We start from the raw sequence: 23,807 nt of genomic DNA, 5'->3' as shown, positions 1-23,807 counted from the left end.
CAGTGTCCGGGGAATAGACTGCTGTGGAGTCCAAAGCCGGGTTTTGCTGTCCGACATCTGCAGTTTTTACAAGTTGTATGGCCTGGGTGACCACCTAATTTATTGTCCAAATGTGGGCACTTCTATGTGTGAAAGGAGTACGTTAGTACTTATGCGGAGGCAGGAGGCACAGCCTAGCAGTGTCCCAGCTAACCAGGTCACATCACCTTGGGCAGAACGAGTTCCTGTTGGGTTGTGTCTGTTTTGTGGAGAGGGGGATGGGCTATCTCCCAGGAGCCCTGGGCAGAGAGGGGCACCTGCTCACTGGCCCCACCAGCCTGCAGCTTTGGCTGATTCCTGTCCCTGCACCTCTGAACCCACCATCCTCTGGAAGTACACCCACAGCATGGTCTTGAGGGGCCCCGGTTGGAGGGTGGCACAGCCCCGAACCAGATCACGCCCAAGATCAGGGACTTTGGTCTGTTTGCTCTTGTCTCCTCCCAGGTCTGGCCACGGGCTCTCCACAAGGTTCCCCTCAGTCCCTGGTGCCCTCACTCCACTGTTTACTGGATCAAAGCATGGTGACCCGAGGGGCTGGCCACCGTGAGGGCCACTCGTCCCAATGCACCCATCCCAAGCCAAACCCCAGGTCATCCAAGAGGCCAGGGCAGGCATGGGTTGAAATTTAACCATCAGGCTCAGGGCTCTGGGTGAGTTTTTAGAAAAAGAGGCGGGTCCATCCTGCTCCTCGGCTGTCCTGACCACAGGGAGGACAGATCGTAGGAAAAACCTCCCTCTTGTTATTGGGTCCCTGGGGGACAGACACAAGATGCTCAGGACCCCGGTGTTGGGCGGGAGCCATACGGAGTCCTCAGGTCTCTCCATCCTGGTCAAGCAGACGTGGGGAGCCCTCCGCAGTCACTGGCTAAGGCCAGAGCGATCATGCTCGCTGGGTCCCTGTGCAGAGAGAAGCAAGAATAACGCGTGTAAGTAGAGCTTGGAGTTTCCCCAGATACAATTTGATGTTTGTCTCATTTTCTGGTGTCTTTCAAAATGGGAGACGGTCGGGAAGCAGACAGTTTGGGTTCAGACTTCCAGCTTGTCTTTCCCGTGGGAGATGAGGGCCAGTCCTTAGCGTCAGATTCACGGGGCCATCAGGAGGGCGAGATGCTCGAAGCAAGGCAGGTAGCAAGCACCCCCTGGCCCTGAGACAAGCTCCTGTTTCTCGGCATCCAGCCCCGACGAGCCATGCCCGGCTGGCATCAGGCTCCAAACCCCAGCAGGGGACTTCAGCAAACACGGTATGTAGGGCACCCGCCAGCTCCATCCAGGGACTGCCCTGCACCGGCCTCCTGGCAGAGGTGACCTTGAACTCCTCCCACCGCTCTCTGGGCCTCAGGGTCTTCCTCTGTCACATCCAAGCCCCGCCTGGACGGCTGAGCTCGCCATTGACATCAATATTCTGCACTTCCCAGGTTCGGGTGATTGAAAGAGCGGGGCTTCGGAGCCAGGCGCTCTGGGGGTGGGCAGCAGTGACACTTGTCAGTGGTGCAAGCTGGCCGCTCCACCTCCCTGAGCCTCAGTTTCCTCGTCTGTAAAACGGGATGATGAAATGCCACACAGGGCCACATAAGGTGAAATGACGTGGGCGGAAAGCCTGGCACACACAGGGCTCTCGGCCAATGCTGACGGCTCTTCCAGTTAATCCGTTGGTCTGCACCGGAGGTCCAGGCTGAAATCTCCACTCAGATCACAGGGTGATGTCTAGGAGCACCTTGGGCTCCACTCGGGTTCCCATTAGGCCAGACCTTGGGCCCCTGCTGGTGAGGGCAGCAGCCTGGGGTGTGCTGGCCAACACCCCCAGGTGAGCGTGGCCCCAGGAGCTGATGCAGGTCCCAGAGAGTAGGAGACCCAGGGGCCCTCTGGGACTCAGCACAGAGACAGACACCAGAGCCCTGAACTTCTGGTCGCCCAGCACTCAAAGGGGCCCTCAGGCCAGCAGCAGCCCCTGGGGGCCTGCGAGGCCTGCAGAACCTCAGGCCCCACCCAGACCTCCTGTAGGTTTCAAACCAGAGAGGACAGTGTGCTCGCAGAGGGAAAGCCCCTCACACCCCTGTTCCCAGCGGCGGCGGCTGTGGCCGGCTTAGTGCACAGCCTCTGGCTTCCCTTGAAGCCCACAGAAACAGACATGAGATGTTTCAAAAAAGCAAAAGTACCACTCAGTAGAGTGTGGCCATGCAGCTCGGCTTCCTTCACTTAAAATCAGGCAACAGGTGCTCCCTGTGCTCTGCAGACACAGCCCCAACCTCTCCCCGCTGCCTGCCACCCCAGGGTGACAATCACCAGCCCTCAGCCTCACTCATTCACACGACCTGCATGGCCTCGGGAGGCCCCAGTTTTCCCCCTCGGGACCAAGGAAGACGACTGCCTTTGTACCAGCCTAGCCTCTGCTCTGTGAATCTGTGCGAACTGGGTCTGTCGCATGGCTGGGTGCTCCTCACCCACCGTTAGCCAGACGACCATTCCCCATGTTCCTCTTCACCGTGACGCCCTCCAGCTCCCAGCTCTGTGCCACTCCCACCCCAGCTCACCCTCAAATCCTGGTGTAAAGTATTTCTATGTTTGTGTATCAAAATAAAGGATTGCCTTTAGCAACGTGTCCACCTTCGTAGCGAAGGCAGACACGAATCTAAGGGTGGAATTTCAGGCTTTGAGCGGCCTTTGGTGGAGGGCTGGGGGTGGCCCTCAGGGTCCACAAAGAACAGAGAAAAGCCTGCCAGGTCTGGGCAGCAGCCTAGAGCAGCAGAAACCTCGAGCCAAGGGGGTGAGGGTCCATTCTGCTTAGTTTTCTTGCTGCTGGAGTGGTCTCTCCTTCTTGTAGGGAGCTGGAAGGGTGACTGTGAACAGGCCCCGTGGCCACAATGTCAGCCAGAGGGGTGGGATGTGCCTGGAAGAGAAGTTCCGACCCGCTCTGCCCTCGGCCCCCCTCCTCCACCGCCTGCCTCCCCGGGTCTGGGTCTGGGCTGGACCCAGGGGGCCTGACTTCTGGTGGCCACACGGTGACAATGACCATGGGTCAGAACCAACCCAGTGCGGCACCACTCGGCCAAGGCGAGCTGCAGTCCAAGTGGGAAGGAACAAGGTTCTGGCAGCATCTGCAGAGGAGATGAGCGAGGGTCTGCCCGTGGGCGGGGTTGAGAGGCTGAGCGGTTTGGGGCCCCAGGCTTGCACTGGGCCAGCTTCCTGAGCACAGCGCTGGCTCCCTGGGGACCCCATTGGTGAGGTTTCTGCCTCTGAGGCTGGAATGATGCCACCCGCCTTCAGGGTCTCCCCTTCCTTCTCTGCCCCAGTGCACTCCCTCTGGAAGGGCCCGGCCTCTGTGCAGGGGGGCGCCCGGCAGTCCCCCATCAACATCCGCTGGAGGGACAGCGTCTACGACCCCCGGCTGAAGCCCCTCAGGGTCTCCTATGATGCGGCGGCCTGCCTGTGCGCATGGAACACTGGGTACCTCTTCCAGGTGGAATTTGACGACTCCAGCGAGGGGTCAGGTGAGCCTGAGCTGGGGTTTCGGTCCCTTGGGTTCTGTCACTCCTGAGCGTATACACACTGTTCGGGGACAGAGAACAGGCAAGGGTGGTGACGGGGCGGGGGGTGCAGAGTGACACAGACCACCTATGTTCCCGCCATCACTGGGGAAGGAACAATGCACTAATAAAACAGAAGTATGTGTCACAGCAGGAAAAGAGCAGAACCGGTAGAGGAGAGAGGGGGTGGAGGGAGGCCTGAGGGGAGAGGAGGAGGGAGATCATGCTGATGCGGGGTGGGGGGGGGCGTCTGGAGCCTGGGAACCTCGCTGGTTCTTACTCAGAGTGACACAGGGCACAGTGACCTGGCTGGACGCCCAGCTATCAGAGGAGAGGAGCAGGGAGTAGGAACCGAGCGGAGGCTATCTGGGATGCTGGTGGCAGCGCCGGTCCAGCGCCAGTGGGCAGGGACATGGGAGAGAGATCCCAGAAGTCACTGAGCCCTTATTGGGTCCCAGCATCTTGCCAGGGGATCTACGTGGAACATCTCATTAAACCCTCACCAGGACAGGGTGGACACCCCACGGGGTTAGGAAGTTTCCTTCCACTTCTGTTTCACTTACTGGGACTGGCTGCTGGATTCCATCTGGTGTTTCTTTGGCACCTCGTGGCATCATCATAAGCCTTGTTTATGCCAAACATCTGTCTCCTTCTGGGCGTTGGGAATTTACGAAAGAGGGTGCCCACGTGCTCAGCCCCTGTGAAAACCTGGGCACCAAGTGTCCTACAGGTGTCCCTGGTGGGCGACCCTCCACATGAGTCACAGCTCACTGCGGGGGATTCAGCGCAACCGGCAGAACAGATAAACTCCTATCCCCAGGGCCTTCAATCTGCCCCTGTGGCGGGGAGGCCCGCCTGACCCTGTGACCTGGCTCTGCTGTGACCTCTGTATGTGTACTTCCACCACTGAGGGCTGGGATTGCTTAGAAATTCTCAGCCCCAACACGGAAGCCCTCTGAGCAGCCGGAATCCCGTGTGCCAGCCTGCTTGGCGCTGGGCAGAGGGACTTGACCACAAGCGAGGCCCAGACTGACCTGTCCCGATGGCTGCAGCAGTGGGCTCGAGAGACCTTTTTCCCTATGCCAGGCCCTGGCAGGTGCTTTGCACACATGTGGCTCAGACTTTTCAAGGGTCTCTTTCCTCATCTCCCAGGTAAAGAGGAGCCCGTGTTTCCTGGGCACAGCCTACATGCCTGGGACAGCTGTCACAGTGTCCTTTGGGGATGCTTCTCATGTAGGGTTCACCAAATGCAAGTGACAGGAACCCCAACCTGGGCCAAGAGAAGCAAAAGGCTCTTCTTGGGAGGATAAGATTAGCTCAAAGAGGAGAAGAGAGAGTTGGACATTGACCAGATCTTAAAAGGCACAGGAGCAAGCCAGCTCGGGGACGTGGGGACGGGGGGACCAGGGGTTTCTGCGTTTATTTGCTTGGTGTGCCAACTTCTGCCTCTGCTGGTCTGTTCCAAGTTCAGATTCCCAAAGAGCAACTATAATTGGTTTTTCAGGTTTAATATGGTACGTATTTTTTTTTAATTTTATGCCATGACTTTAAAAGAGTGAATAAAGAGTAATAGTTCCTGCACTTTTAATTGGTTGGCTCACAGGTGCGGGAACGCACTAATTGCGAGAAAAGCAGTGATGGGTGTGGCCGAGCTGCTACAGAATCCATTCTTTTCCTGTGTGACTTCTACGTGCAGCCGTGAGCCTCGCTGATGTCTCTGCAGCAGATTTATTTTCCTTTAGGTCATAAAATAGGAAAAATTGTGAAGGTGACTTTGGACTTTTGCATGTGTATTGTTAAGATACATTTGATACAATCATTCAGATTCCAGGGGAGAGGGACAGGGGGCTGATCTTGGCACCCGCCCAGCCGTGCGTCCGTGGAGCACCCAGCACCCTGACCAAGATCCTCATCAGGACCACATACCCAAGGAGGTGTGGGTCCCAGGAGTAATCGTGGTGCTGCTTCTAGAAGGGGAGGGTATGCTACACAGACAGACGTGTAAACACGCCCTTTAGAGGCACCCCCATCAGATGAGTAAGAGCACACGGCAGACAGACACAGCTGTAAAGAGCGTGGGCACCCTCGTTCTGTGCGAGGAGAAACAGAGGCTCCGTGGGGAGTGACTTACTCCAGGTGGAGGGCAGGGGAGCAGAGGGGTCTGCTTCAGACCCAACCCCCACTGATTCTGAAACCCACCACATCGCTGCAGCAGCTGTGCGCGGCCCCCGCCCCACTGCCAAGGGCTTCCCTTGCGCAGACCTAGTGTGAGATACACTTTAATCCCTGTTTGAGAGATGAGAGCCAGGAGGCTCAGAGACTCCTGGACAGAGGTCACAGCGCCCTCACCACGGGGTCTCTGCTCTCCAAAGAAGGGACTTAAAGGAGCATAAACCCTCCGTGGGAAGAATGTGCGTGCAACACCCACGGAGAGCAGGTCGGAGGCCTGAACTCAGGGGAGGAGACCCCAACATGGGGTGAGCATGCCCGAGCTCACGCCAGGTCCTCAGGGTCCAGGCACGGCTCCTGGCTCGAGCCCAGCCAAGCCCGTGTGCGCGGGCCCGCCGGACGCGAGGGCAGGGGCGCTGAGGTCGGCCTGGGACGCCGTCCCTCGCCCACAGCAGGAAGCAGCCCACGCCAGGCCCGCCCACAGGTGGCACGGGGACGCCCCGGCGACGCTTACAGGCTGTGGTTCTGCTCGGGTGTCTTACGGCCGCCAGACCTGGGAACCTGGATGTTCCCGTATCTGCGGGAGCTCAGGTCAGAGTTTGGGCTGGGAAACCAGACTACCGTGGCTGAAAGCATCCCCAGAATCACAAATCAAGGCCTCCTTTTGGTCAAGAATTTCAACCTCCTGAATTTTGACCCAAAGCCCGAATCATAGGAGGGGGCGTGGCCAGTCGGAGCGCCCCTTTCCCTGGCTTCAGTGATTGGCCCAAAGTGGGCATGTGACTCAAGCCCGGCCAATGAGAGCCGAGGGGGTCTTCGGAGCCAGGTTAGGAGGGAACCTCTCCCGCCCGCAGTGTGCGGGGACAGGTGAGCCCGGGCCTGCGGTCCTCGGGCTGGCGGGCACGGGGAGCAAGGCCCAGGGTGGGAGAAGCCAGGCCCCAGGCCTCTAGCCGGGCCTCTGAGTGCAGCTGCGCCGGACGAGCGAGGCTCTTTCTTGCTCCCGTCAGCGTGGTTTCAGTGTCTGCCCCTTGTTTCCAGACAAGCAGACAGAAGGGACCGGACTGAGGAGAAGCAGAAAGGAGGCAGCTGGGGGGTCTCTGCCTCAGCTTTACTCTTCGCTCAAACGTGGTCCCGTGGTAGGCGCGGCTGCACAGCCCGGGCGGGATGGAGGGGGGACGGTGGCAGTGCCGATCAGCTTGACCCACGAAGACTGGCAGGCAGAGCGCGGCGCTGCGGGGCTCTCAGATCCCTCCTCCGGAGAGCGGGCCCTTCCGAGTGTGTGGCTGGCGGACTGCTGGTAAATGCTGGGTGACTGGCTCTCTAGGTCTGGGAGGCGGGGCAGGAGAGCATGATGTGCAGTGTCCGCCACCTTCCGCGGTGTAAACACTCCCGCACGGACGCTTCAGGCTCCCAGTGCAGTCACCGCCCATCAGCTGGGAGGAGGTGCTCGCAGGCGGTTCCCAGGAGCCCACCAGAGCTAGTCCCAGTCACCGCTGGTCCTTGCCCCCTTCCCTCCCAGCCCTGCTGCCTTCTCTGTGTTGGTTAAGACTCCTTTTTGGTTGCACGTGGCTGAAACTCAAATTACCTTCAGCAACGAAGAGGGAAACTTATTGGCTCAGATCCTGAAACGTCCAGGCATGGCTGGGTCAGACTGTCCCTCGCTCAGCTCTGCCTTCCTCTGGGGGGATTTGTACCCAGCAGGGGTTCCCAGATGGGGTCGCTTCCCAGGAGAGTGGCACCGAGGGCAGCGTCTCTGTCCCCACGACTGCAGCACTGACCCAGGCTGCTGGTCATCACCCCACTTCGGTCACTCGTGTAAGGCAAGGCCGCCGCAGTGACCGAGGGTGAGCCCGCCTGGAGCAAGAGGGACCGAGAAGGGAGGGCCACAGGGGTGCTGTTCCCAGAAGAGAGGCACACCCATGCTCTCCTGGGAGCCCCCCATTTGCTGTTGAATCTGAACTGACCTCACCCACCCTGATTCTGGTCACCCTCAAATTCAGGGCTTTCTCTGCCCTGTTGCAGCCAGGCCTCTGCACTGACCTGGTCCTGACCCCCACTTTTTGGCTCCTCCACCACCTTCTCAATCTGGTTCAAAATGACCGCCCCCCACTGCCCTGCACAGTCTGAAAGAATTATCTGGGTGTCTCTCCCGGGCCATATAAATTAGTTGGATAATCCCCTCCATGGCTTAGGTCCACACAAGCCAATCTGGTTTCACTTTACTTGTCATTTCCCCAAAAGCCCAGTTTCCTCTTTCTCTCCTGCTCAGTTTCACATGGCCACCCCCCATCTCCAGCCTGCAGCCCCCTCTGTCAGATTTTCTGTCTCCTTTGTTCACCTCCAATAGAAACTGGGAGCTGCTGGGAGCAAAGGAAATAGAAATTGCCGCTGAAAGATGGGAAGAACACAAAAAAGTTTTGCAGTAAAAAATGAAAATAGTGAGGCAGTCCCATAATTTTAAAAACACCCAAAAAACCCTGCATAGATGGGAAAGGAAGAGCCCCAGGAGCAGAAAGGATATGAGTGGAGAAGGCAGATGGGGCAGATGTCATTTTGCACAGAATGTGGTCCCTCTGGTCAGGTCGTGCCGACAGGTGAGCACCAGGAACTCGGAGGGAACCAGAGCTGGGGACCGAGGGCATTCCCGTCCGCATCTGTCCAGTGTTTCCAGCGGGAGGGACAGGAGTACTGGGACATTGAAGCCAGGCAGAGATGATGAACATCAGAGGTGGAGGTGGCAGCTCTTCTCAAGGAATGTGAGGGCTGACCGGCCAGAGGAAGGGCTGGGGGGAGACGCTTGCAGGAGGGGAGGAGGCGGAAAGGAAGACAGCACCAGCCCCACACGGACCCGTGGTCGTGCTCCACGGACCCCTCACTGGTGAGGCCCCCTCGCCCCAGCACGCGGGTATCCTTGTCCTGGAGGGGTGGTGCCGCTCCTTCCACCACGTGGGCAGCGCAGGTGCAGAAAGCAGGATGGAAGGTCAAGGGCCAGAGGCCACAGATGGATCCCGCTGCTTCTTGAGGAGACGCCTGTGTTCTCGAAGTCAGGTCCTAAACTACTACCAGTAGTGATGGTCATCGCTGCTGCCAGGTGCTCTGAGTGTCCATACGGGGCAAATAAGTGTGCGAATCAGGGTCCACATTTCAGGGCACTGAATTCTCACGGTAACCCCCAGAGGTGGGTAAATATCCCCATGTCCGGGAAGAGGACCTCCATATCCAGTATTCGAACTGCAGGCTGTTTCTAAATCCCACTCCCTGCCATCCACAGAAAAGCAAAGAAGCCAACACCGTAGGGCTGAGTCCTGGGAGCTCAGATGCCCAGTTGACCCCCTCCCACCCACTTGGCCGTGTGGAGTCAGTAGCCCAGCAGATGGAAGGACCCTCCTCCGTTGGGGGCAGCTCATCTTCCTCCTGAAGGGCTCAGGGAACAGGGAGCACAGCGTGGTGGTCAGGGCTCAGCTCTGGAGCCGCGTGGCGTGAGCGTGTCTGCTGACCTCTCTGACCCTCAGTCTCCTCTTCTATAAGCTGAAGTCTGATACCCACTCAGTGGGAGGAGTGGAACAGGCCCGTGTGCAGTGGGAGGAGTGAGCATTCAATCCAGTTCCGTCAGTGAGATGGTCAAAACGCGGCAGGGCTGTGCTCTGCTCCCGGGTCCCGCCAGAGGGAGTACGGAGACGGCACGGAGGCGGCACTGGCCAGGCCTCTCGCTTTCTGACCACAGAGGACTCTGTTTGCGTGATCCTGTCCATCAGCTGCAGGAGGTAAAGTGGAAACTGCAAGCCTGGGGGCCCCATGGCAACTGGTGAGCAGCCTTCCTGAAGGGTCACTCTCGCAGGGATGCTAACAGGCCCTGGCTATGGCTCCTTCCAGCACCAAAGTGAATTGTAAGCCACGTGTGAAGTGAAGCCAGTCATGGCCTTTGATCATCTAAATGACCACTGACAATGAGTCCCAGTGCCAGCAGGGCAGGTCCTGCGCCCGAGTCCCTGAGCACCGTTCTCCAGTGTCTGCTCCTGGAGGGGACGCATGCTCGCAGACCGGTGTGGCTTTGGAGTTCACAAAGCTCACAGATTCTCTTCCATCAGTCGGGGATCTTTGGCCAAAACACCTGTCTCCAGCACACAGGCCAAAAGGGAGATGCCCAGAAGAATTTGGAGGGTCCCTGCTGGAAAGGCAGGCTGAAGGTGGGCCCTGGAGCCAGGTCAGGAACTGCTTTGCACCCATGCGGGACCCAGGTCCCAGGAGATCCTTCTCTCTGGCCGGGTCAGGTGAGGGGCCTGAGGTGGGCGTGAGCTGGTGGTTCCCAGACTTGCACGGGGGAAGACAGGTTCTAGGAAGGGAACCCTGTGCTCTCAGGAAGGCGACTGTGGCTACTGGGTCCAGAGAAGACACCTTGACCAGGAAGAAGGGACACGATTGTCACATTTTTATCCTGGGCAGTTACTTTTCACTGCAAATTTGTAAACTGGCAATACGGCTCCTACAACTGTATGTTTTCTACCTCCATTCCTTGTTCGCTATTTCTTCCCTTAAGTTCTGGGTGTGAGTATGTTTGGGGGAAGGTGTTATTTTGGAGGTTGGTGAGGTGTGGTTCTCTGAGCCTGTCCCCTCGCCCAGTCCGTGAAAGGATAATCCCCACCTAGGAAAGCGCTCTTCCCTCGACAGCCCAGGAAGCCATGTCAGTCCCTCCCGGCCCCCAGCACCAGCCAGGCTAAGGTCACTGGCCCCTCCGTCCCCAGCTGCACTCCCATCGCCCATTCTCCGGCCACATGGCCTGGCTTCAAACCCAGAGCCAACCAGTGATGGCCCCAGAGTTCAGCTCCCCCAGAGCAGCCTGCCCTCACTTGTTTCTGGCCTTCAGAGTCCTGGGGGTGAGGCTGTGCCCCTCAGGCCCTGAGAGCACGCTGGCCGCCTGCCTTCTCAGAGTGACAAAGACCCTCCTGATGCAGAGAACACACGGAGAGCCTTCGCCCTGGTGCAGAGGGTGTCAGAACGTGAGCTGAATCCCACAGAGTCCTGAGAACAGGCGGGTGCTCAGCGTGCCGTGCTATTTGCCGGTTTGATTCATTACAACATCTCCAACTGCTCTTGTGCTTATTTTAAGCCTTAAAACAGCCGTGCCTGCCGACAGCTGGCTCATCTTGGTGACAGCCCCAAACTGCAAATAGACGGCCGTCATCAGCTCTGTGGTGAGAACAGGGACCGTGGGGTCTGGGCTTGGAGTCGGCCTCCGATGCTGTCCATCCTCAGGGACCAACTCCCCTGTTACGTCTCGATGCAGCCGCCATGGAGACCTTGGGGTTCACGGTGCCGGGGCGACGGTCCGTGAACACCCCGCTGGCGGAGGCGTCTGGGGCTGACAAGCTAAAGACCCCCTTTTCACAGATTGAGCTTATCTTTTTAACCTGCTTTACTTTTATTTTATTTTATTTTGGAGGGGGGAGGTAATTAGGTGTTTTGTTTTTCTTTTAATGGAGGTACTGGGGATTGATCCTAGGACCTCGTGCATGCTAAGCACATGCTCTAACACTGAGCTTACCCACCCCCAACCTGTTTTATTGAAGGGAATTACCCTGACACCACCTTCTCATTATAGAAAGTCACTTTGAGATGATTTTATTCAGAGCTGCAGCCTTAAACTGGGCTCTTAACTTTTGGGGCAGGAAAAGCCAAAAGTTTAGCTTGAATCCTGCCATGAAAGCTAAGGGGCTGGACCTTCGAGCAGGCCTGGGTAGGGGGCACTGGGTGACCCGGGACAGGTGACTTAACTCTTCTAAGTCTCAGTCTCCCCATCTCAAAAGTGGGATGACAGTGAGTGCTGGAAGGGTTGCTGTGAGGAGCGGTCCCTGGGGAAGGCAGGGTGCTTTGCATGACGCCCAGTGTAGCAGGCATTCAGCGAACGCTGGCTTGTCAGCTAGGAGCCTCCACAGCTCATGCTGACCATCAGGCAAGACCCTTTACTCCTTTGTCTGTCCCTTCATCCCACAGCAGAGACAGGCCATGGCTGCTGGCTTTTTGTCCTTTGGGTGCACCCTGAATACCAGACACTCTGCTAAGGACTTTGTCCTTAATCCTTGCAATGTCCTTGTCAATCAGGCACTAGGATCCACCCCATTTAACCGGCAGGGAGACTGAGACTGGGAGCAGTTCAGTAATTGGACTGCAATCACTGCGTTTGGAGGCGACGGTGCCACCCCTGACCCCGAGCACACCCCTGACCACCTACAGAAAGGGCGGTAAGACACTGTTCTCCGGTTTTTAAATAATGACACTGGCTGGTGACTGTCTCTGCCGGTCCATCTGATTTTAGAGACACTGTTCTAGAGAGTCTTCTGTTCCAGACTTCAAAGAGGCTGGTGGTGTTTAAATCAACAGCTGTGTATGTTTGTACAAGGAGCTCCCATTGCGTCAGTCCCCGCCGGCTTCTTGCGCTCTTTCTCTTCTCCTGAAATGCGTTTCAAGGAGTGGTGCTCACGGGCACCAGAATGCCCGATTCCGGGTGCACCCGCCCCGCCAGGGGAGCTGCTGCAGCCCCGCCGGGGCTTGTGGGCTCTGCTGCCGCTCACCTCCGTGCTCTTCTCCTCATCTGCGTTTGCAGGTCCCAGAGGATCCAGGGGCAGCAGCCTTTGGGGGGTTGTTATGAGTTTGCTAGGTCCCAGCCCAGGGTGGCCGCTGCCGTTCACTTACAAATGACCAGATGTCGGCTAGAAGGTGGGGAGGAGCAGCCCCACTGAGAGGAACATTCTTCCTGGCAGGCGGAGGACCTGGATTCCAAAGCCAGCGCTCCATCCACATTCTCTTCCTTAAACGGGTGGACGGTGGACGGGCGGGCTGCTCTCTTTAGGAAGCAGACGGGGGTGGGGTGGGGGGATGCAGGGAGGCTGCTTTCACGGAGAATTCTGGGGGGAGCTGGATGTGGGGAGAGCGTGGAGCCCTGGTCCCTAGACTCCAGTCCTGCCTGGAGAGTGACCTTGGGAAAGCCTTTGGAACCCTGCAGCTCTTCACCTGCCAGAGGAGGGAGCGATGCTCATGTGCCCAGTCCCCTCCCATCCCAGCAGCGCCCCATTCCCTGTTCTCTCTGTTGTTGGCAACAGTGGGGAGTGGTTTTTCCAGGAGGCTATTTTTGGTGGGGTTTGGCTGACTTGCAGCCAGTGGTGGGTTTGTGCCCCGGGCAGTTGGTGTCGCTATTTCTGAAGGCCTTATGTGGTGTCCATGCAGAGTCCCAAGATGCTTGAGCCGGAGGGAGCCCTCTCTTCTTTAACAGGTGCCAGGTTACGTGACGTGGGGCCCCAGCATCAGCGGTTGGCCTTGCTGCTGTCTGACTGCACAGCATGGGGTCATGATCTCAGTTCATCCTGCCAGCCCGCCTCATTCCCCCGCTGGGCAGCCTGAGGCTCCCAGAGGCTGACCAATGTGCTCAAGGTCACACAGCAATGGGCTCATCCGTGCATCTTGGCGGCACGTGGCGCCTGCTGGCTGGGGCTGCAGACTCGCTTCCCACAGGCAGAAGAGTGGGACCACCAAACCACTGCCTGCGTTTGGAGGTTGTGTCTCTTCCTTAGATGCTGTTTTGTCCTTTGAAGGACACAGTGGAAAAGGCACGGGTTTGGGCGTTGAACCTGGGTTCGAATCCTAGCTCCCGTGACCGGGATTACCAGCATCCTCGTAACCTCTCCTAATGAATTAAAAAACAGCTCAAAGCTACAAAGGCCAGCTGGCTGCAGCATCCTCACCCCTCGAAGGGAAAACTCACCCCCTGTATTTTCAGCCTCAGAGAATCTCCAGTGAAGTCCTGCAGTTTGAACCCAGTAGGGAGGCTCTCTGTGCTGCTGGCCGGTGGGCCCAGGCTCCTGGATCTACTGTGCTTTATATACTGGCTGGGGGAAGATACTCCTGTGTATGTTTTGGGGGAGGGGGTGATTAGGTTTATTTACCTACTTAGTAATTTTTTAGCGGAGGCACTGGGGATTGAGCCCAGGACTTGTGCATGCTAAGCACGCGTTCTATCACTGACCTAGACCCGCCTCCCTCTGTGTGTGTTTTTAAATTGAGATGTAATGTGTCAGGAGAACAAAGCCATACACCTCATGACGAGGTGGCTGTGCTGACATGCTAGGCCAACACGCTCCCTTTCGAGTGAAGACAGACAGGATTCAGGACTTGATCGGGGGTGGAATCACGAACTGGATCTGTTTTCTGTTTTATGCTTCAATGCCCTCTGCTGCCAGCGCCTTTAATGGCGAAAACCAAACAGAGGACTCTGCCAGCCAGGCGTTCTGGACACTCTCAGCAGCCTCCTTCACAGCTGACATGTCTTCCCTGCTTTTGCCGCGTCAAGGAGCTGCTGCCCCAGGACCTCACACCTTCGTTCTGCCGGTGTCTTCCCGAGCTGTCCCAGCCACCCCACTGTCACACCACGCTCACCTCAATCACAAGCAAGATGTCCGGCCATTACCGCTGTATTTGTAGCACTTGGTGGTGGAAATCTGTTAGCAAAGTGCAGCTGAGGAGGGCCCCCTCACATCAGAGCCCCTGGGAGCTCGTTCAGATGCAGACTCCCAGCCCTGGCCTTGGGCCTGTGGGGACGGGGCCCACCACACCCCAGTTCAGAGCCAGAGTTCCCCATGACACATCCTTAGGGCTGAGCCTGAGCGTCATGCTAACAGCTCCTGGGGAAGCCTCTCTGGGGATTCGGGGCGACTTAGAAAGGACAGTTCCAATCAAAGCGGCCCTATAGTGAGACTGGACTGACTGTATCTCAGAATTCGTTTCTTTAAACATCTTGCTCATTACATATCTGCTAATGAAATTATTTGGTGCTGTGGTTTAATCTGATATTCTGTCATTCAAAAGCCATCTTTATAATTTTTTTTTTAATTAAAGGAAAGTCTGGAAATCCGACAGCCCTGGCATGCCGCTCAGAAGTGGTTTTCTTTGCCTTGTTGCCACCCAGGGGGGTTGGAGCCCTACCACCACCAGTGGCAGCACGGGCGCCTGCACGGCTCAGGTGTTCACTGTGAGCAGCTGGGGGCCCTCGGGGCCAGGTGATGGGGACAGTTGAGGTCCCCCCTGTCAGTTTGTCATTTCAGCAGGACAGCAGTCTCTTGAGAGAGAAATCATGCGACCTCAGTGTAAGTGTCACAGCACCACTGCAGGTCAACAAAGAGACTAACACACAGCTCCCACTGTTTCACATTGCAGGAGTGAGCGGCGGCCCCCTGGAAAATCTCTACAGACTAAAGCAGTTCCACTTCCACTGGGGAGCAGTGAACGAGTGGGGCTCAGAGCACGCGGTGGACGGCCACGTGTACCCCGCCGAGGTTCGCAGCATCATCCTAGCAGCCGGCATGTGGCGCTTCCCACGCGTCAGGCTCTATGGTCAAGTGATCAAGCCTCCTGGTTGCTCAGAAAGGAGAGGTTTCCTGGCACGTGGGACCCTCAGTGCTCACACCAGAGCAATTGGCCTCCTTGCCCATTAGACCTCATGACTGTCCTAAAGGGAGGGTACTGTTAACACTTTCCCTGAACTGAAGAAGAGACTGAGGTTCTGAGTGGTATTGTAACTTGCCAGAATCAGACAGCTGGGATTCAAGAGCAGTCTGCTCTCAGCGCTCACTCAGCTGCGTGCTTGCTGGCCAATTGCGGACTAGCAGCTTCTTGCCCTTTGAGGCCCTCTATTGAGAATAGAAAACCTTTCCAATAGAAATTATCTTCTTAAAACAAAGTGTTATTTGCAACATCCCAAAATGAGAGTCAGGAAAGGAAATGAGTAGGGATCGAGGTCAGGAGCTTGAGTTGTAGTCACTGGGGTGATGAGTGGTGCCTTACAGATGCCTCCCAGTATTTTATTATGAAATTTTTCCAGCATACAGAAAAAATGGGAAGAACTATACACTGAGAACCCTTGCGTGTGCCACCTGGATCCAATGGTTAGCATTCTGCCGTATTCACTTTATTTCACTTCTGTCCACCCACCAGCTGCCCACTTTTTAATGCATTTCAAGTTCTGGACTGTTTGTGTCGCTGCTGTGTGGAGGTAATACTATGGTTAAAACAGGACCAGAATCCAGTCAAACCAAGAAGTGAACATCACTGTCATCACACAGCCAGAGGTGGCCTCTGGGGACAGTCCATAATCAGGGAATTACATCTGTTATTGTAATTGCACGCATTTTTACAAAGATGACAAAAATGAAGAAACCTCATTTTGGCTTGCAACATACTCACCTTCAGTGAGCCGCAGGCCTCTGGTCGTGGTCGCTGCGCGCCTGTACCTGGTCGTGGTTGCTGCGTGCCGGTACTCTGGTTGGTCGTGGTCGCTGCGCGCCTGTACCTGGTTTTTCATGAGCAGATGTGTCGACTGAGGAGGTGACTGCAGTCTATCAGCACTGGTGCAGGGTCAGCTTGGGACACACCAGGGGCTGTCCCCGATGCAGGCTGAGAAGGGGCTGCGGGGCCTCCCTGGCCATGCCTCTGGCCTGTGATGTTGGAATAAGTCATTCCTGTGGGGTTTGCAAGGCAAAGCCAGCTCCAGAGGTGGGTCCGTGAGGGAGGGAGTTGGGGCTTAGGGCCCAGCCGGCCTTATTTCTGGAAGCTGGTGGGGGTTCCAGGTGGGCTGTGGGAGGCCAGGGAGAGCCCGGGCCACCTGCAGTGTCCCAGTGCACCTGGCCAGGAACACTGGGGCTTGTTGGGAGCAAGAGGCCACCTGGAGCCAAGTGGACCGCGCACCCCAGCAGAGCCCCTAGGCCCTGGGGTCCAGCAGCTGCTGGGGGAGGCCTGGGGCCCTTCTGGCCGAGTCCTCGTGGACTCGGGGCCTGGGTCACCATTCAGACAGGCCTCCACCACCATTCACACTGTAGCCAGAGAGATGAACGGACGCCCAGGCCCGTTCTCCGCTCTGAGCCCGACTCCGCACCTGCAGCCACGTGCTTGCATCACACAGAACCCGGTGTCCAGCTCTGCCGCCCTCCTCGCCGGCAGCCTGGCTCCTCGCCCCTGATTTAAATCCCTGTGGTCAGGCCAGTCCTGATGCCGAGTCTGGTTTAGGAAACTGTGGAGGGTGCGGGGGGAAAGAGGTGAGGTCCAGGGGAGGGGGAGGACTGAGGCAGGATGAATGCTATGGCGGGGGGCAGACTTTCATTAAAATTTCCTCATTGATTATGTGAAACTCAAATTTCACAGAGGCCTGTGTTTGATCTGGCAACCCTCGTTCTAGGATATCTGAGAGGTAGCCAGCCATCCCTGCACGCACTTCTGTTTTCTGAAGTTAAAGCGGGCCTCCCTTCTCCCCCCGCCCCCCCCCCAACCCCACTGGAAACGCTGAGCCCCTGCTCTCAGTGGTTTGCTGAAGCATTTGGCTGCAAGCCGGCCGGCCGCCCCAAATTTATTAAAATCATTAAAATCATCAAAGGGGCACAGACCAGCCGCACCGGAGGAGGGGCGGCCGCGGAACGTCTCGCTGCATCGAGCGGTGTGAATTCTCCCTCTGTGTTCCAGCTGCATCTGGTTCACTGGAACGCGGTGCGATACCAGAACTACCAGGAAGCCATGACAGGAGAGGACGGCCTGGCTGTGCTGGGCGTGTTTTTGCAGGTAAGCTTGCTGGGGCTCATTAGGAGAGCTGCCCTTTTTAAACACAGTCCACTGAGAATGACATGTGCCTGTCGCCCTTTCACACGAGCAGCTGGGGGCCCACCACCAGGCGCTGCAGGAGCTGGTGAGAGTCTTGCCCGGCATAAAGCACAAGGTGAGCTCTGGACTTTGGAATCAGCTTAACTGGAGAAGCAATATTGTTTAGAGCCGGGACTCCTTTGCAAGGAAACAAAAAATGTATAGTAGCAGGTTCCCAAAATTTACTCAGGCAGCATCTCGAAGGTGTTTGCCGTGTGCACTCGCCAGGGCAACTATTAGTTACTTAGTATTTTCATGAAATTGATCCACTTTAATAAAAACTTCAGCCTTCTCTCAGACAACAGCAGCCACCAGTGATGACGTTTGTTTTAAAACCAACTGAAGTCAGTTCCCACCTATTCACACAGTTGGAGAGTGTTTGCCCAGGGGCCACCTGGCCCGCTAGCATGGGCCCCGTCCCAGGAGCACGGGGAGGCGGGGCTGGGGGTGAGGTCCCACAGGCACCCTGCCCACCCCACCCCCCATTAGCAAGGCCAACAAAGGCACTTTTCTCCAGTATCAGCTGGGAAAGGACTTTGACGGAGAAATGGAAATTCCTGAAAACTGCATTTATTTGTTTAGTACCAAACAGAAGGATTCCGGGAGGGAAGGGGTCACCGTGCGGTCCTTGGATGTGGGGGCGGAAAGGGCTCCGACCTGTCCTAACAATGGCGAGAGGGGCTCCAGATGGAAGCAGGGGGCCAGCCCTTCCTCGGCACTTCGAGGGGCTGTTTGATCTGTGAGGTGTCAACCTCCGGCCGGCCTCCTGGAACCAGACCAGGTGGCCCCCTGCTGCCCCGTCTGCCAGCTCAGGAACTTAGCAAGGTCGCGGTGCTGGGAGCATCCGCTTTCTCACTGGTCCATGGCCAGAGTAAACCTGGAGGTTCCCCTCCCGCATCCACCTCCCACTGGTGTGGTCTCCACCTCTTGGTGGGAAAGAACAGAGCTGCTGGGGTGCTGACTGCTCAGGGGTCTGCTTGCCTCTGCAGGAGTCAGCGGGAGAGCCGGGGAAGCTGCCTGGGCCCAATTCCGGCCCTAACGCTCATCCCTGGGCCTCAGTTTCCTCGCCTGAAAAATAAGAGTTAGAATCTTAAGAGAGGAGAGTCCTGCCTCAGAGGCAGGATTCTGCCTTGTGGTAGGAGGGTGATGGCTTGAGCCACTTGTCACAGTCCCACAGCCCCCCAATACTGGGTTGACTTTTAAGATCTCCAGCATTGAGTCATCCCCGTGGTGTCCAGCTCTGTGGGATGGGGCAGACCTCCCGGGGCATTGAGTCATCCCCGTGGTGTCCAGCTCTGTGGGATGGGGCAGACCTCCCGGGGCATCTGGGTTCTGCCGCCGTCCAATTACGTGGCTTCGGGAAGGTCACTTATTATTGTCTTTCTTCGTCAACAGAGTAGACCTAAGTGTGGTTCTGAGAAGCCAGGGAGCCTCAGAGGGCATCTGGCCCACCCTGGCCTTTGGGCCGGGGTCTGGGGGTGTGGCCTCTCAGCATTTTGTCCCACATGCGTATGTGACCTGTGTCCATCAAGAACTGATGAGACCACGTGGTGGACTCAGTGACGAGAAGGACTGACACTCTGACACCTGCTACAGCAGGGCTGGACATTGAAGACGCCATGCTGAGCGAGAGAAGCCGGCACAGGGGTCCACGTACAAAGCGACTGCGTTTCGGGAGATGACCAGAACAGGCAGATCTGCGGGGCCGGCGGTGGGGTTAGGGCAGGAGGGGAGGCTGGGGCAACGACCACCAGGGACTATTCTGTGGGGCCCCTTTTCTCTGGGGTTCTGTTTCGGGGTGATTAAGGTGTTCCAAGATTGATGTGGTGACGGGTCACAGGTCCCCTGTGAACATACAGAAGGCCGGAGATGCGGGGGTGCTGTGCTGTGCTGTGAATCATATTTCAACGATGCTGTGTTCAGTCGGGAACGAGATGTTGGGTGCAGAGTGCAGCCCTGTCACAAGGTGCTTGGGGACTGTCCTCCCGCACTGCCGGGCACAGGGGTGGGCCCCATGTGGGCACTTCGCTCCACCTGAGTGTGGTTAGTGCCCACAGCCCCCTGGCCTGTCAGTCTCACTGGCTTTACTACCCTGGGCCTGCCAAGCCCAGGGGCCACCGAGGATCCTGCCCCCTCTGAGCAGAAGCTGCCCAGACCTTTGACTTCCATCGAGGCGCAGACTGGCCAAGAGCCCTGCTGTGTCTCTACGCCATCCAGACAACGGCCCCAGAGCCCTGGCCCCTCGCGGCGGGCTTCTGCAGGGGTCCCCAGCCCCGGGCAGAAGCAGGAGTGTCCCCATCTGCAGGCTCCACCTCCCACATCTCTGCTTATTGCTTCTGTTCCAGCTGCGTGGCCTCTGCTGCCCTCCAGCCATCAGGCCGGACCCTGCCTCAAGGCCTTTGCACTGGCTGTGTCTCTTGCTAGAAAGCTCTTCCCTTTTGCCTTCTCCATGCCTTTGCTCAAACGTCACCTTCTCACTGAGGCCTTCAGGACTGCATCCCCGCCCCCCCGCAAACCCCTGCCTTTCTTTCACTGCCTTACTGGCCTTTTCTCCGTCTCACTTGGCACCGGGTAGACTGTTGAGTGTTTTACACTAGTTCTGTGTGCCGTCTGCCTTCCTCCAGTGCAGGTGTCTGGCGGTGGGGTTTGCCCGCTTTGTCTGCCCTGTAGCCCCAGGGCCAGAGACAGAGGCGGGTTTACCAAAGGTGCTCGACAGGCAGCCACGAGCGTGTGAGTGATTCCGGGACCCCCTGGTGTCCCTGGGAACTCGGAGACAGGTTTCTCCCTGTCCTCTTCCAAAGCATGGGAAGCAAGCAAACATGAACTCTGAACACGGGCTCCCGGCAGCACAGAGACCTGGGCTGTCCGGGCCCACTGCACCCACACCCTCGCCGTGAGAAGGAAACCCCGGCCTGAGTCAAGGAGTCCGGCCCACACGGGACATCCTGCACATGTGTCATTTCCACAGCCCTCGCGCTGGGGACGATAAGCATAGAATCACCGTGGGATCCAGCACTTCTGCCTCCGCGTATGTCCCCAGAGTCACCAACGGCAGGGTCTTGTGGAGATTTACACACCCGTGTTCTTGGCAACGTGACTCACAACTCCCCAGAGGTGGAATCATCCCCGGTGTCCGCTGACGGGTGATGGCCAGACAGAGCGTGGCCCATCCGCACAGCGGAATGTGATTCCGCCTTAAGAAGGGAGGCGATGCTGACGCAGGCTATGCACAGGTGCACCTTGAGGACGTGCTGCTGAGTGAGACGTCAGCCACTAGAGGACAAACCCTGTATTATGCCACTTCCATGAGGTCCCTAGAACAGCACATTCGTAGAGACAGGAAGGAGAAGGGTGGGTGCTGGGGGCCGGGTGCGGGGGAGGGGTGGGTAGTTCATGGGGACAGAGTTTCCGTCTGAAGTGTCGAAAAAGTTATGGAGACGATGGTTGCACAATAACGTGAACGTGCTTAACGCCACTGAACCGCGCACTTAAAATGGGTTAAAACTGTCAGTTTTGTATTGTGTATGTTATTACATCTCGGCCTTTAAAAGTGTGGTATCTTCACAGCCAAAGCACATGAAGTGAGTCACTTTAAAAGAAAACCACGAGGCTGTGGTGGGCATCGCTGCTCTGCAAGGAAGGCTCACATTTTCTTATTACAGTTTCCAAATGCGGCAACCACGGCCACAGCCCTTGTCTCAGGGACACGCGTCCCTCCAGGCTGCCTCCCTGAGATAAAAGCGAGTGCAATGCCGCCTCCTGAGCGCTGACGCGGTCTTCTCTCCCAGGACGCACGGGTGGCCGTGGGCCCCTTCCAGCCCTCCCGCCTGCTGCCCGCCTGCCGGGACTATTGGACGTACCTGGGCTCCCTCACCACGCCTCCGCTCTCCGAGTCGGTCACCTGGATGGTCCACAGGAAGCCCATTGAGGTGGCTCAGGACCAGGTGAGCTGCGCCTGTACCCGGTGACCGAGCACAGCTCCTTCTGACCCTGCGATATTGGTGTGCGAGAGGGAGACAGGGAGAGACTGGGAGAAACACAGGGAGGGAAGGAGGGCTGAGGGGGGGGACCTGGGGGGACAGTTATATTTAGCACTGTCTAATCTCAGTGGTCGGGACCCAGGCGTGGCAAGTCTCCCGATGATGAATGGCCGGACAAGGCGAGTGCCAGCTCTTCAGTCCATGTTGGGGTAAAACCCCTTTCAAAGAGCAGAAGTGGCCTTAGAGCTGGGACACAGTCCCTGCCGTATTGGGATCTCAGTAGGCGCACGTGGGTGTGAGGGTTGCCGTGGGGCAGAGCCTGGCTGGGGCTGGCGGGGGCTGGCTCACGGAGCTGCTGTCAGATGTCCCCGGGGCTGGGAGACTCATCCCCGACGCGGCTCACTCAAGCGGCTGGCGAGCTGTGCTGGCTGTTGGCTGGAGGCCCTTTCCCTTCCGCATGGGCCTCTCCATCCTCACAGCATGGCGGTGGGCTCCCCAGAGCAGGGCATGAAGGAAACCAAGAAGGAAGCGGCAGAGCCTTTTCTGACCCACTGGAGGCATCACCTCCGCCGCGTCGCTGTGGTCCTATAGGTCCTTGATTCAGTGTGGAGGGGACGGCACGAGACACAGGGGTACGGGCGCTGGCCCACTCTGCACCTGCACCCAGCTCACCCTGCTCACCCTCCGTTCCAGCTGGATGCCTTGCGCACACTCCTGGTCACTGCACTTGGTGAAGAAGAGAAGACAATGGCGAACAACTACCGCCCCCTTCAACCCCTGATGAACCGCACGGTCCGCTCGTCCTTCCAGGCCACTGAGGACGGCGCAGGATCCTAAATCCCGTGTCTGAGCTAATGGGAGAACTGACTTTAGAAAGAGAAAGGCCGGTTGCCCAAACTTCACAGTCTGATCAAATGTAATCTCTGAAGTTAGAAAGAGAGAAAGAGGTCTTGATTTTGGTCCAGGCACTTCTCAGCTGCAAGGAAAAGGGTCAGTTCACAGAGGCTTGAGCACAGCCGGGAGCGGACACGTGGGGCACGGAGGGTCTCAGGGCCCGAGCGAGCCCTGCCGACTGAGGCCGTCCGCCCAGCCCTCTCTCAGGCCCGTGGTTTCCTCTCTCCAGATGGGCGCCCTGTTTCTCCACACACATGGTCGCCCCATGGTTTCCAGGCAACACAGAGGCTGAGACTAACATCCTTCCTTCCCAGTTCTGAGTTCCGGGCTGCACCAGTGCCTGGAGCTGCCGAAACGGGGCTGGGGTGGGCTTCAAATTCAGCAGGAATGTATTTTCCTTCCCACAGTTCTGACACTGGAGGTCCCAGATCAAGGTGCCAGCATGGCCTGGTTCTTGGAGGGGGCTCTTTTGGCTTCTTGCTCTGTCCATGTGGCCTTTCCTAGGGACACGCACACTGAGAGAGCTCCCTCTCTTCTCCTTAAAAGGCCACTGACCCTATTGGACCGTGACCTCATTTAGCCGTAATTCCCTCCTGAAGTCCCATCTCCAAATACAACCACGTTGCAGCTTCAGCGTGTGAACTTGAGGGGCATGCGGCTCAGCCCCAGCAGCCACAAGGCAGCAGTGGAGGTGGGGCGCTTACAAGCAACAGACCTTTCTCACGGTTCTGGAGGCCAGAAGCCCACATTCAAGGTGCAGGCACAGCTGGGCCCCTCTGGAGGCTCCTGGCCTTTTCTAGCGTCTAGAGGCACGTGTGTCCCTTGGCTTGTGTCCCCTTCCTCCATCCTCAAAGCCAAGGAGTTTTCCAAAGTGATTGCTCAGGACAGGCCACCACTTAATTGTGGTCATCCTGGAGGGGGTGTGATGGTTTCTCACTGTGGGTTTTTTTAATTGTGGTAAAACACACGTAACACAGAAGCACCACCCACCTACAGTGTACAGCTCCGTGGTATTAGGTGCATTCACAGTGCTCTGCCGCCGTCACCACCACCCACCCCACGGCTCTTCCCATCTTGCAAAACTGGGGCTCTGTCCCCCCGACACGCGCACTCTCCGGCCCCCGGCCCCCGGCCCCCGCGCCCACCGTCCTACTTTCTGTCTCTGAGTAGTGGCTGCTCTAGGGACCTCATGTGAGTGCAACCGCACACTATGTCTCTTTCTCCAGCTAATTTCGCTGAGTCCTCAAGGTTCGTCCACGTGGTATCAGGTGTCAGGATTTCCTCCCTTTGTCAGGTTGAATAATAGCCCAAGTGATAACAGTGTTTTTATTTTTGTGGCCTTGAAACGACTCCCTGGGGCAGGGGTGCGGCTCTACAAGCCACCTCCCCGCGTTATCTTCCACCGTTACCTGCCTGTCACATAAACAGCGAAAAACAGCCCAGAAACGAAGCAAACGCCGCCGGCCCCCCAGGGACGGGATAAGCGCCGCTTCACCTGGGGCGATAAGGAGACTGACAGTCTGCAAGT

General features: G+C 57.4%; 1 protein-coding gene and 1 long non-coding RNA gene across 2 annotated transcripts; one reads left to right on the top strand and one right to left on the bottom strand.

The window, feature by feature from the left end:
- The first annotated feature begins 808 nt into the window (after nucleotides 1–808).
- On the top strand, nucleotides 809–22,247 carry CA5A (carbonic anhydrase 5A). The gene is made up of 7 exons (XM_006212479.4): nucleotides 809–965; nucleotides 3,330–3,527; nucleotides 14,937–15,055; nucleotides 17,232–17,327; nucleotides 17,419–17,481; nucleotides 21,194–21,349; nucleotides 22,079–22,247. The coding sequence occupies exons 1-7, from the start codon at nucleotides 809–811 to the stop codon at nucleotides 22,220–22,222; spliced, it is 933 nt and encodes a 310-aa protein (XP_006212541.1). The 3' UTR covers nucleotides 22,223–22,247.
- LOC140687989 (uncharacterized) lies at nucleotides 17,954–22,534 on the bottom strand. The gene is made up of 2 exons (XR_012062631.1): nucleotides 21,266–22,534; nucleotides 17,954–18,473 (listed from the first exon to the last, which is right to left on the bottom strand). It is a non-coding gene; the product is annotated as an uncharacterized lncRNA (long non-coding RNA).
- Between the last annotated feature and the right edge of the window lie 1,273 nt (nucleotides 22,535–23,807).

Source organism: Vicugna pacos, chromosome 21, assembly GCF_048564905.1.
Source record: "Vicugna pacos chromosome 21, VicPac4, whole genome shotgun sequence".
Lineage (NCBI taxonomy): Eukaryota > Metazoa > Chordata > Mammalia > Artiodactyla > Camelidae > Vicugna > Vicugna pacos.
Note: the sequence above shows the minus strand (reverse complement) of the source record. Positions and strands in the feature narration are given on the sequence as shown.